Source organism: Triturus cristatus, chromosome 10 (assembly GCF_964204655.1).
Source record: "Triturus cristatus chromosome 10, aTriCri1.1, whole genome shotgun sequence".
NCBI lineage: Eukaryota > Metazoa > Chordata > Amphibia > Caudata > Salamandridae > Triturus > Triturus cristatus.
This window is the reverse complement of record NC_140593.1, coordinates 1,130,121,586-1,130,134,767: the sequence shown is the minus strand read 5'-3', so window position 1 is coordinate 1,130,134,767 and position 13,182 is coordinate 1,130,121,586. Positions and strand designations below refer to the sequence as shown.

General features: G+C 46.1%; 1 protein-coding gene across 2 annotated transcripts in view; it reads right to left on the bottom strand.

Annotated features, from left to right (window-relative positions):
- LOC146796722 (astacin-like metalloendopeptidase) overlaps positions 1 to 13,182 on the bottom strand; it is a 123,547-nt gene that overhangs the window by 33,257 nt on the left and 77,108 nt on the right. For both annotated transcript variants that reach the window (XM_085630231.1, XM_085630230.1), the window contains exon 9: positions 3,777 to 4,055. In XM_085630231.1, coding sequence (XP_085486357.1) covers positions 3,777 to 4,055 — 279 coding nt within the window. The remainder of the gene's footprint in view (positions 1 to 3,776; positions 4,056 to 13,182) is intronic.

The following is a 13,182-nucleotide window of genomic DNA, read 5'->3' as shown; positions in this document are numbered from 1 at the left end:
ATGTGCCGTACCCCCACCCCGTATGTACGCGCCATACCCCCAGCCCCCCATATGTACGTGCCGTACACCCACCCCCGTATGTACGCGCCGTACCCCCACCCCCATATGTATGTGCCGTACCCCCAGCCCCCCGTATGTAGTGCCGTACCCCCAGCCCCCCCGTATGTACGCGCTGTCCCCCACCCCCGTATGTACGCGCCGTACCCCCAGACCCCCGTATGTACGCACCATACTCCCACCCCCGTATGTACGTGCCGTACCCCCAGCACCCCCTGTATGTACGCGCCGTACCCCCACCCCCGTATGTACGAGTCAAACCCCCAGCCCCGTATGTACGCGCCTTACCCCCAGCCCCCCGTATGTACGCGCCTTACCCCCAGTCCGGTATGTACGCGCCTTACCCCCAACCCCGTATGTACGCACCGTACCCCCACCCCCGTATGTACGCGCCGTACCCCCAGCCCCCGTATGTACGCGCCGTACCCCCACCCCCGTATGTATGCACCGTACCCCCAGCCCCCGTATGTACGCACCGTACCCCCACCCCCGTATGTACGTGCCGTACCCCCAGCCCCCCGTATGTACGCGCCGTACCCCCACCCCCGTATGTACGTGCCGTACCCCCAGCCCCCCTGTATGTACGCGCCGAACCCCCAGCCTCCCCGTATGTACGCACCGTACCCCCACCCCCATATGTACGCGCTGTACCCCCAGCGCTACGTGCTGGGGTACGGTGCGTACATATGGGGGGGCTGGGGGTACGGCACGTACATACAGGGCTGGGGGTACGGCGTGTACATACGGGGTGGGGGTACGGCGCGTACATACGGGGGGTGCTGGGGGTACGGCGCATACATACGGGGCTGGGGGTACGGTGCGTACATACGGGGGCTGGGGGGTACGGTGCGGACGTACACAGGAGGGGTGGGAGGCTGGGGGGGGCGTACGACTCGTACCCTGGGCACAAGTGTACCTGGGGTAGGGGTCGTGCAAAGTTCGCTCCGTACGGGATGTTTTCCATACGCTTGTGTATTCGGGACGCCGGTACGGATGGGACTTGTGCGCTCGGACTTCAGTTTTACGACTCGTATGTAAAACTGTCCGGGGACGTCTCGTAGACTTTTCCCGAGGTCATTCGTATGTATTTTTCACGTACGAATCGTACTTCGCCGTTTGTACAGGACTTGTACGATTCATACGTAAAAAAATACGGATACGAGTCGGACGGTAAATTTTTTTAACGGATCGGAATCGGCACCGTTATATCAAACTTAATGAGATAAAAATTATTAGTATTAATGAAATATACATCTTACATGTACGTATTACAAAAAAAAATACTCCAATTAAAGCAAAAGTAGGGAAAGTGCTGGACTTTGGAGGGGTTAGATTTACACTTCCCACCCCAATATAAGCAAAAATAGGGAAATTGTTGGACTTTGGAGGGGGGTAGATTTACTATTCCCCTTCCAGCTAGGATGACCAGCCATCTGTAATTTTCATGGACTGTCCCTAAAGTAGCCTTAATGTCCGTGACTGATTTTTTTAACGGACAGCTCTTGTCCGTAATTTTAGCCTTTCGGCTAAAGGACAAAAGTTACACAATTAAGATTCGTCAGCTGAAGCGAAAGTGAGGGAGTCTGCTGTGTTCCAGGGGGAGGGGCAGACAGCTAAAAAGAAACAAGTTTTCTTGCCAGGGAGTCTGCTTCCCCAAAGGAATGCAAATGTGTGAAATTGGTTAAGTGGCAATCGTAAAGGCTGCTTTGGAGCCGGTCTTGGCGTTAATTGATGGAGGGCCAGATGTATCAAAGGGATTTACCCATTCTAGGGTCGATTAGGATGTAGGGCGGATCGCCATCGCCCGCATGGCGGTGGCGATCCACCCTACAACACACTCCGCCCGCCACCCATTTTGCCCCCGCCATATTAGTATGGCGGGGGGACCCCGGCAGACGGAAAGACCGTCTGCCGCTTTTCCGCCGGTCACACAGATGACTGGGCGGAAAAGGGGCCTGATATGGTGGCAGCGTCTGCTAGACACCGCCATCCATATTAGGAAGGCAGTGGGAAGCAGCCTTTTCGGCATGCAGATTGTGCTTATGGGAGCCCATTGCGGGCCCCCAGGATATGGGGGGGGGGTGGGGGGTGCACATAGGGGTACCTGTGGTACCCCCCTACATTGTCATGGACAAGGTGGCAGGCACTGCGCGGTGACTGTCACCTTGTGCTTGACAATGCACACAGTGCATTCTCAGCATTGTGGCGGGCGGTGCTGTGAGCACCGCCCGCCACAATGCTGGGAATGGAGGATGCCACCGCTACGGTGGCAGTGGCATCCTAATTGCTGGTGCGGGACCGCTGCACCACTGGCGGCCGGTTCCAGCACGGCTAGGGTGGTGGGCGGACTTTCCTAATCGCCCCCTCTGTGTCTATGGGAAAAACTGTTCACATATATGGCCCTGTGTGACTTGAAGCTTCCTGTAACAAAGATATTTTCTTTTTGACAGGTATTGTAAGGGTGTTCCAAGCTGAGCTGTGGAGTGCATGCTTTTAGTGGACGGTTATAAAAAATGTTTTAACTAGGTACAATCTGCATATACTGAAACCTATTCTTTAGAAGCACTTTTTATCTTTAATATACATTTAATTGCTTATTTCGTGGCAGCAGGGGCATAGTTTGGTCAGTATGATTGGGAGGGTGTGAGCTTCAGATTTCCCACTAAACACGCGGGGACATCTTGTTAAAACACATTCTATGAAAAGCAGCACATCAGGGGGCTTAAGGGGCAATGGAAAGAAACAGGAATGTTAGGGGTACTTAAAACACAATATTTTTCAAGCTAATCTAATGGCTATTGCAGACGGGATGTCAGCCTACTGTCTGCAGCTAAATGCTAACAAATCAGGGATTCTTCTTCTAAGAATAGATATCCATTCATCAGGCGATCATTGGTGGCCCGCTCCGCTAGTGTCACACCCTCCGCCTAAAAAGGCCATAAAGAATCTGGGTGTTAGGGTAGATTGTGCATTGTCCTTTGAAGTGCAGACGACATCAGTGGCGGTGTCTATTTCAGACTTCTACAAGGACTTAAGCCTTTGCTTGGGTTTTTTGACCCACAGACACGCCAGATTATTATCCAGTTCACCATACTCTCTAGACTGGACTATTTCAACTCTCTGTATCTGGGTGCTAATAAAACAGGGATCAAACAACTTAAGAGGGCTCAAAGTGCCGCAGTGCAAACTCTATTTGCACTTCCTAAATTCTGCTCAGTCTCTAAATTTATTCACAAACTGCACTGGCTTCTGGTGAATAAGAGAATTCACCTTAAGACACTGTGCATTGCACCCAGAATCCTTACCTCCCCAGCGCCCCTATTCTATCCAACTTATCACTTCTGTACATCCCACGCCATGTGCTGCGCCCTGCAGTTCTTCACCTGGTTTGTGTTCCTCAAGTCAGAAGAGCAATAGCGGGAGGGCGCTCGTTCCGAGCTATGGCACCGGCCCTCTGGAACGCTCTCCTGGGGACCATCAGGAGCATCCAGAATCATTGAGCTTTTAGAAAGGCCGTGAAGACTTGGTTATTTCCCGCCTAATCCTTCCGCTCCATCTCTCCTCTGCAATATGACCTGGAACTAGCGCTGGGACGCCCCGGTGCTGGGGCAGCCATGCGCTTTACAAATTCTTTGACCTAACATAACATAATAAGTTAAGCATAAAAATGGAAGACCACTTTCGCGTCCATGCTGACCATAGTTAACACCTACTAGTACCTGGAGTCTGGATGTCTTTTGACGTGGTGCTGGTAGTAGACAAAGTGGTGGTAGTAGTAGACTTTTTGATTGAGATGTTGGTGGATGTTGTTGGGTTGGGGGTTATCCTTGCTCTTGGAGTAGTGGTCGTTGTTCTTGAAGGAGTGGTGATTGTTGTTCTTGAAGTAGTGGTGGTTGTCCTTGGAGTGGCAGTGGTTGACTTCGAAGTGGTGGCTGCTGTTGTGGTTTTCACTGAAGCAGTAGTCTGAGTGTCTGCAGGGTTAAATCCTACATATGCATCTATGAGAAAAAACAGATAATAAAAATAAAATAACCTCAGGTTTCGATTATTGTCTTTCATTGCACCACTATAAAAATTACCTTTAAATTACTATGGTAGTAGTAACGCTACGTAACAATGGTCACAATATTGCCCCTACTTCCATTAACACTTTTTCGTGCCCTACCTCCCCTGGACCATCACTGTGTTAATTTATATTATGAATTAGAAGCAGTGATTCTGCAAAGTAGCTGGCTTAAACATTTTATTTGTTTCTATTGATCGACAGGCTCTAATAAAATAAAGTCCATTCATTATTGTACCTATCTTTGTAGACATAACGAGAATGATGCTGCCACAACGCCTGAGCAGGAGACAGGGAGGATAAACATCAGAAAGAGGTACTGTTTCAGGGAGGCTAGTGGCCATCTGGCAGAGACTTGCAATTCTAAAGGTCGAAGAATGTTTGAGAAGTATGTGTTCCGTAATAGCTACCCACTAACTACTGTGTGAGAGAGATGGGTGGTACGAGGGTCCAGATGACATAAAAGAAGTTGCATGAGATGCTGGGGGGAGTGGAACGTACAAAGAACTAACGAGGAGTTGGATGCAGTGCATTGCTGTGGGCAATGCATGGTGTAGGACGAACCAACCATGACAGATGTGGAGTGTTGAGTGGAAGAACCGGGTACGAACCGTCGGTCGGAGCGTTTTCTCCGTCCGACTCGTACCCGGTAAAAAAACCCTACGAACTTGCAAGTACAATTCGTACGGAAACACCATTTCCGTACAAATCGGAAAAAAAAACGACCGACTGTAAAAATACATACCAATGTGATCCGGGACAGCGCCGACGTGACGTCGGGACGCATTCAGGCTGCGTTTCACGAACCAGGAAGTACGATTCGTACCAACAGCAGTCCTGACGGCAATATTTTTACGGCACCCAAAAAGTGCCGGAAAAGCGAAGTATGTCGCGATGCGAGCGGAATTGGGGGCCCGGTACGTGCTGTACCCCCCCCAGCCCCCGTAAGTACGCGCCGTACCCCCCCCAGCCCCCGTAAGTACGCGCCGTACCCCCCCAGCCCCCGTAAGTACGCACCGTACCCCCCCAGCCCCCGTAAGTATGCGCAGTACCCCCCCAGCCCCCGTAAGTATGCGCCGTACCCCCCCAGCCCCCGTAAGTACGCGCCGTACCCCCCCAGCCCCCGTAAGTACGCGCCGTACTCCCACTCCACCTGTGTATGTATGGTGCGTACCCCCACCCGTGTATGTACGGTGCGTACCCCCACCCGTGTATGTACGATGCGTACCCCCACCCCACCCATGTATGTACGGAGCATACCCCCACCTGTCTATGTACGGTGCGGACCCCCAGCGCGTACATACACGGGTGGGGGTATGCTCCGTACATACACGGGTGGGGGTACGCTCCGTACATACACGGGTGGGGGTACGCTCCGTACATACACGGGTGGGGGTACGCTCCGTACATACACAGGTGGGGGTACGCTCCGTGCGTACATACACGGGTGGGGGTACGCTCCGTACATACACGGGTGGGGGTACGCTCCGTACATACACGGGTGGGGGTACGCTCCGTACATACACGGGTGGGGGTACGCTCCGTACATACACGGGTGGGGTGGGAGTACGGCGCGTACTTACGGGGGGTGGGGGGGTACGGCGCATACTTACGGTGGCTGGGGGGAGGTTCGGCGCGTATGCGGGCACATGTCTCCATGGTTGCCATAGCAGTTCGGTCCGTATGGTGTTTTTTCCATACGGTTGTACAATCGGACGCACGGGTCGGATCGTACTTGCGCGCTCGGACTTCAGTTTTCCGATTCCTGCAGAAAATCGTCCGGGGACGTGTCGGACACTTTTTCCGACCCCAGGACGTGTTGGGGAATTTTCCCAATGCGATTCGTATGGACTTTTTCCCATACGAATCGTACTTGCCAGTTTGTACGGTACTTATACGATTCGTACGGAAAAAAATCCGGATACGATTCGTACTGGGAACATTTTTCCAGGATCGGAATCGGCACCATAGTGTCTACGTCTAGAGTGGTATGATGTTTGGCCAGATAGGGTGTAATAATCTGTGCAATGAGAGGAAGAGTTGTGGCTTTGGATGAAATGGGTCCAACAGTTGATCAGCACTGACAAAGCATTGGGATGCTTCTCAAACTGGGCATATCTTTCTGGTTCGTGCTTGGCCTGTTTCCATCACTGGAAAAAACACACTAAACCTGTGGGAGAGAAAAGGCTAGGACCTTGCGCTGAAGGGAAGGATGTGTACCTCACACAATTGACTACACTGCATCAATGTGCCACTACATTGCTTCAGCTATACTGACGTGATATTTAGAGAGCTTAATCACTACAGAGATTATGACTACATGGACATAATGGTATTTGGACAAAATATTGAGTTAAAAATATTAAATCGCACACAATATCGAGTTTTTAATATTATGATACATAAATATTGTGATACACAAATAAAGATTTTTTTAGGGTAAGTAATATCATTGTCAAAAATATCTGTGTTGTTAATATTGTTTACAAAAATATAGTTGTAAAAATATCCTGTTTTCATTATCTCTATGTATTTTAGTTTAGATTTTAATTGTATATGTTATAAATTGTTTGTAGAATTGTTAATATTTTTAAATATAGTTTGGAATTTTTTGTTATTTTTAACTTTAATTTCATTTTAATTTATTGTGTCGTAGTGGATTGTGAGGTTTGTAGGGGTACAGATTGGGAAGTTAAATAATTATAATTAATTAATAATTAATTTGTTATTAATATTAATGAATTAATTGATAATTGAGTAAATTGTGTAATTAATATATTTTGTAAGTTGTATTTTAGGTGCAGACTGTTAGGTTTGTAGGGGTTAATAGTAGAAGGTTAATTTATTTGAATTAATTAATAATTATTTTTAAATTAATATAAATAATTTAATTGACAGTTAATTATGTAAATTGTGTAATTGATATGTTTTTTAAGTTATATTTTAGGTGCGGTTGTTGGGTTTGTAAGGATAAAGGGAAGGAAGTCAATTAAGTGTAATTAATTAATCATTATTTATTTATTATTGATGGTTTGATTGATAATTAATCATGCAACTTGTGTAATTATTTTTCAAGATAGATTTTAGGTGCAGGTAGTTAGGTTTGTAGGGGTAAAAGATGGGAAGTTAAGTATAATCAATTAGTTATTAATTGTTATTTTATTATTAATTGTTTAATTGATAATTATGTAAATTGTGTAATTCTTATATTATTTAAGTTATATTGTAGGTGCAGGTTGTTGAGTTTTTAGGGGTACCGGGTGGGAAGGTAATTTAAAAATTATTTATTGATAATTAATTATTAATTTACTATCATTGTTTCTATTGATAATTAATTATGTAGATTTTGTAATTATCATATTTTTACGTTACATTTTCGGTGTGGGTTTTTAGTTTTTAGTTTTTAGAGGCATAGGGTTAGATGTTAATTAATTAAAAATGAATTACTAATTAATTATTTCTTTTTATTGAAATATTTAATTTATTGGTAATTTTGTAATTTATTTAATAATGACATTTTTTCATGTTATATATTAGGTGTGTTTTGTTGTGTTTGTAGGAGAATAGGGTGGAAAGTTAATTAACTAATAATACATTAAATATTATGTATGTATTTCTTAATAATTGTTATATTTACTACATAGGGCCCGATTACGGTCTCAGTCATAAGGTCCCGACTTAAGGTCGGAGGCCCTTCGATCAAGATCGTCGGTTTCAATTCCGACCGGCTGATTACAATACAGTTGGTCGTTATTGAAACCGACCGGTCATTCCGGCTGGATTCCGACGGGCTCCAGGAATCGTCCCGTAATCCAAATGGAAGGCGTTTCCGCCTTCTGGATTACGATACACTGTTTCCGGCAGGGTTTCAATGCCGGCCTTTCTGACCCTAAGAAAGCATGTTTGGAGGCCCCTAGCATGCTCCCCTTCTGTTTTTGGACTCCAGTTGGGGCCGAGGGGGCACCACAGGTGCCCCCTTGTTGATCCCTGCACCTTGTGGCAGGCACCTTGAGGAATGGGAGTATGGGATCGGGATTAGGCAGTTCGACCGCTGACCAGAGGTCGATCGGTCCAGTTTCCTCGACGGTGTTGGGCAGACACAAGTCTGCCCAAAATAAAAATGAGCCCCTTAGGGGCACATGCATCAAGCCCGCAAATAGCGAATTTTACCAATTCGCTATTTAGAAATTGTAAAATGCAATGCATGTAGGAATCGCAAAAAAAATGATTCCTACAAATTCCTTAATTGCGACTTGCAAATTGCTAGTCGCAATTAAGGAATTGATTCCCATTCATTCCTATGGGCCTAGAGGCTCATAGGAAACAATGGGAATTGCATGCGCAATTTGCAAGTACTGCATAGGTACTCGCAAATTGCGCATGCAATTTCAAGGGTGCAAGAGTACCAAAAGGATACCATGTTGCACCCCTGAATTTCCCCTTTTTCCACATGTTGCGCACACACATGCCCCAAGGGCATGTGTGTGTGTAAAATGTGACTTTGAAAAATGCACTTTAGTGCATTTTTCAAAGCAATCACAAATGACACTCAACTTTAGTTTGATGGTAATTTGCGATTCCTAATAGTGAAATCACAATAATTTTTTGTTTAATGCATTGCATTTAAGGAATCGCAATTTACGATTCCTTAAATGCAATCACAATTTAAGTAATCACAATTTTAGCGATTCCTTATGTTACGATTTTTGCACTTGGGATGATGCATCCCAAATGCAAAAATACCGGTCGCAAAGGGGCAGATTGTGCAAATCTTACCGTTTTCGACCGGTTTTTAGTTTGATGCAATTGGCCCCTTAATATGTTGATTGTGTTATACTTTCTTCTTTGAATTACATTTTAATTGTTGATTGGTATGTTTGTGGGAATATAGGGGTTATTAGGATGCCGGTGGCGATCCGCCCGCCATCCCAACTAGATTTACCCCCGCCATAATATTATGGCAGGGGGTATCGCGGCGGACGCAAAGTGTGTCCGCCGCTTTTCCACCAGTCGGCAATAGTCCCGATTGCCGGCCGGGCAGAGCTGGGGCATAATATGGGGGCGGTGCCTAGAAGGCACTGCCATCCATATTATGATGCTGGGTTTCACAGGCCTTTTCCATGGCGGATTCGCCGCCATGGAAAGGCTGGCAGGGAATTGCTTTGGGGACCCGTTGTGGAACCCCCGGGGGATGGGGGGGTGGGGTGCTGCACTTGGGGGGTACCTATGGTACCCCCCTGCATTGCCATGCACAAGGTGGCAGGCACCGCGCGGTGCCTGCCACATTGCATAGCCATGCACAACATGCCTCTTTTGCATTGCGGCGGGTGCTGCTTACAGCAGCACCCGCCGCAATGTCAAAGATGCGGAATGCGACCGCCAGGGTGGCAGTCGCATCCTAATTGGCGGTGCGGGACCGCAGCACCGCTGGCGGCCGGTCCCAGCACCGCTAGGGTGGCGGATGGACTAAAGTTCGCCCACCATCCTACTGGGCCCCATAGTGTGGCATTTTCAATAATATTTGTTTTAATTGATCATAATTATTAAAAATGTTTAATAATTATGTAATGTATTTAATTTCTTTAATATAGACATTTAATTTTTATATCTTTGGTTAATTAATAGAGTTGTTAAAATATGTTATTTGTTTGAAGTGAACTACTCTCTCTCTACTGTTGAACAGACTGGAGTGGGAATAGTAAATGTTACACCTCTAGAGTCCAACGCTTTCCCTACTGTTGCACAGACTGCAGTGGGAATAGTAAATTTTACCCCTCCGGAGTCCAACACTTTTCCTAGTGCTGCACAGACTGGAGTGAGAATAGTAAATTATACCCCTCCGGTGTCCAACCCTCTCCCTACTGTGGCACTGACAGGACTGGGAATAGAACATTTTACCTATTTGGAGTCCAACGCTTTCCCTACTGTTGAACAGACTGGAGTGGGAATAGTAAAGTTTACCCCTCTGGTGTCCAACGCTTTCCCTACTGTTGAACAGACTGGAGTGGGAATAGTAAAGTTTCCCCCTCTGGTGTCCAACGCTTTCCCTATTGTTGAACAGACTGGAGTGGGAATAGTAAAGTTTACCCCTCTGGTGTCCAACGCTTTTCCTACTGTTGAACAGACTGGAGTGGGAATAGTAAAGTTTCCCCCTCTGGTGTCCAACGCTCTCCCTACTGTTGAACAGACTGGAGTGGGAATAGTAAAGTTTACCCCTCTGGTGTCCAACGCTTTCCCTACTGTTGAACAGACTGGAGTGGGAATAGTAAAGTTTCCCCCTCTGGTGTCCAACGCTTTCCCTACAGTTGAACAGACTGGAGTGGGAATAGTAAAGTTTCCCCCTCTGGTGTCCAACGCTTTCCCTACTGTTGAACAGACTGGAGTGGGAATAGTAAAGTTTACCCCTCTGGTGTCCAACGCTTTTCCTACTGTTGAACAGACTGGAGTGGGAATAGTAAAGTTTCCCCCTCTGGTGTCCAACGCTTTCCCTACTGTTGAACAGACTGGAGTGGGATTAGTAAAGTTTACCCCTCTGGTGTCCAACGCTTTCCCTACTGTTGAACAGACTGGAGTGGGAATAGTAAAGTATACCCCTCTGGTGTCCAACGCTTTCCCTACTGTTGAACAGACTGGAGTGGGAATAGTAAAGTTTACCCCTCTGGTGTCCAACGCTTTCCCTACTGTTGAACAGACTGGAGTGGGAATAGTAAAGTTTACCCCTCTGGTGTCCAACGTTTTCCCTACTGTTGAACAGACTGGAGTGGGAATAGTAAAGTTTACCCCTCTGGTGTCCAACGCTTTCCCTACTGTTGAACAGACTGGAGTGGGAATAGTAAAGTTTACCCCTCTGGTGTCCAACGTTTTTCCTACTGTTGAACAGACTGGAGTGGGAATAGTAAAGTTTACCCCTCTGGTGTCCAACGCTTTCCCTACTGTTGAACAGACTGGAGCAGGAATAGTACATTTTACCCCTCCAGTGTCCAGCGCTTTCCCTCTTGTTGCATAGATTGGAGTGGGAATAGTAAATTATACCATGTCGGTGTCCAACGCTTTCCCTACTGTTGAACAGACTGGAGTGGGAATAGTAAAGTTTACCCCTCTGGTGTCCAACGCTTTCCCTACTGTTGAACAGACTGGAGTGGGAATAGTAAAGTTTACCCCTCTGGTGTCCAACGTTTTCCCTACTGTTGAACAGATTGGAGTGGGAATAGTAAAGTTTACCCCTCTGGTGTCCAACGCTTTCCCTACTGTTGAACAGACTGGAGCAGAAATAGTACATTTTACCCCTCCAGTGTCCAGCGCTTTCCCTCTTGTTGCATAGATTGGAGTGGGAATAGTAAATTATACCATGTCGGTGTCCAACGCCTTCCTTTCTGTTGCACAGACTGGAGTGGGAATTGTAAATTTTACTCTTCCGGTGTCCAACACTTTCCATACTTTTGCATGGACTAGAGTTTGAATAGTACATTTTACCCCTCAGGTGTTCAATGCTTTCCCTACTTTTGTATACATTGCAGCAGAAATAGTATATATATTGTTTACAAATGTTACTACTTTTTTAATATTGTCTACATATATGTAATATCATTATTTAGTTATTTGTTTAAATTGATATTTACTGAAGCAGAGGAGTCACCTCTCTAATTAGAACTTCCATTCAGTCCATCGAGCAATTTTGAGTTTGAAGATAACACAGAACATTAGGGGAATCTCAGTCTGAGAAGAATTTAGACAAAGGCAAGTAGCAGGGTGCTGAGTTGGTTAGCCATGATGAATGGTTGAGATAGGGGTAAGATTAATGGACAATATACCATCAAGACGTGTGTGCAGCGCCTAATTTGAGCCAGTGGTTTTCTGTGCTCAGCACTGGCACTTAAACATCAACACCAGCGTTTTTTATGAGCACCAGTTAAGGACACATTAATTTACGGGGAGATTAAGTGATTTGCCCAGAATCACAGGATGTTGAGCCAACGCCGAGACTCGAACCTGGTTCCTCAGCTCTGAAGTCGGTCGCTCTGGCCATTACACCACATCCTCTCCCCACTTTCATGGTTAGTAGTTGGTTCTGTTTTAGGCGGTGCTAATAGGAGAAATGGGCTGGTGCAAGATGCCTCCTGGCACTTATATTTTTACAAATTGACCACTGCCTGTGTGTGTAGGTTTGCTTAAGTGTTTAAGTGGATGGTGAAGTATAATTTGTCAAATTAAAATAAAAGTTTTGTTGTTCATCTTTACTGTCTAGTCTAATAAACAGAACTTCCCTTTGCTGGTTAGATGGTAGGTATCCTCGGATGTGAGCCTATGTTTACTATGCATAGGACTCAAGCCTACATCACTGACAAAGTTGAGTAGGTAGAAACTGGTCTGGAGTTGCTTGTGTTCCATTCAAAAGCGGGTCCTGGCCCAGAGTTTCAGGCTAAACAGTTCTGAAAGGAGCGGGACCAAGATTGATTTATGTATAGCTGGTCTCTGTCTAGAGTGGCATGATGGGTGAAAAAATGGAAAGCGGCTCAAGCGATCGCCAATCTCAGAGATTAATTCAAGCATTCCTTCCGTCACGTTGTTGCTTGTTGGATTAAATGCTAACACATCACAGAAACTAAAGTATGTGTCATCAAAACGGTGATATAGTGTGACAGGTGGCTTGTAATGTTTGCAAATTTTAAAAATTGCTATTTGTGTGCAGCATCTAAAACAAACATTGCATTATTCTTTGTTCATGTGCATGCAGCTGCTTAACATGTACTGTAAAAAAGTTCAATATAGTGCATCCATTTTGAATCAACATGGAAATGGGAATACCCCTCCCTTAGCTCGCCTACTACTTCTATTCATCCTCTTGCTTGCTATTTCCTTCCGGATTCCAACTGGAGGGACCCAGTGAATGTCCCTATAGTAGAATCCAGGGGAAAAAACAAGAAAATGTTCAAGAGTGAAAAACTGGACTGCAATCTCCCTCCTTGTCAAGATTGAAGTGTGGGAAGGTCTCTTGGGCCCCCTTCGTGATCGCCTAAGGAGGGAATAAAAACAAGGAGGAGGCGGGGAAAATGCTGGGAATA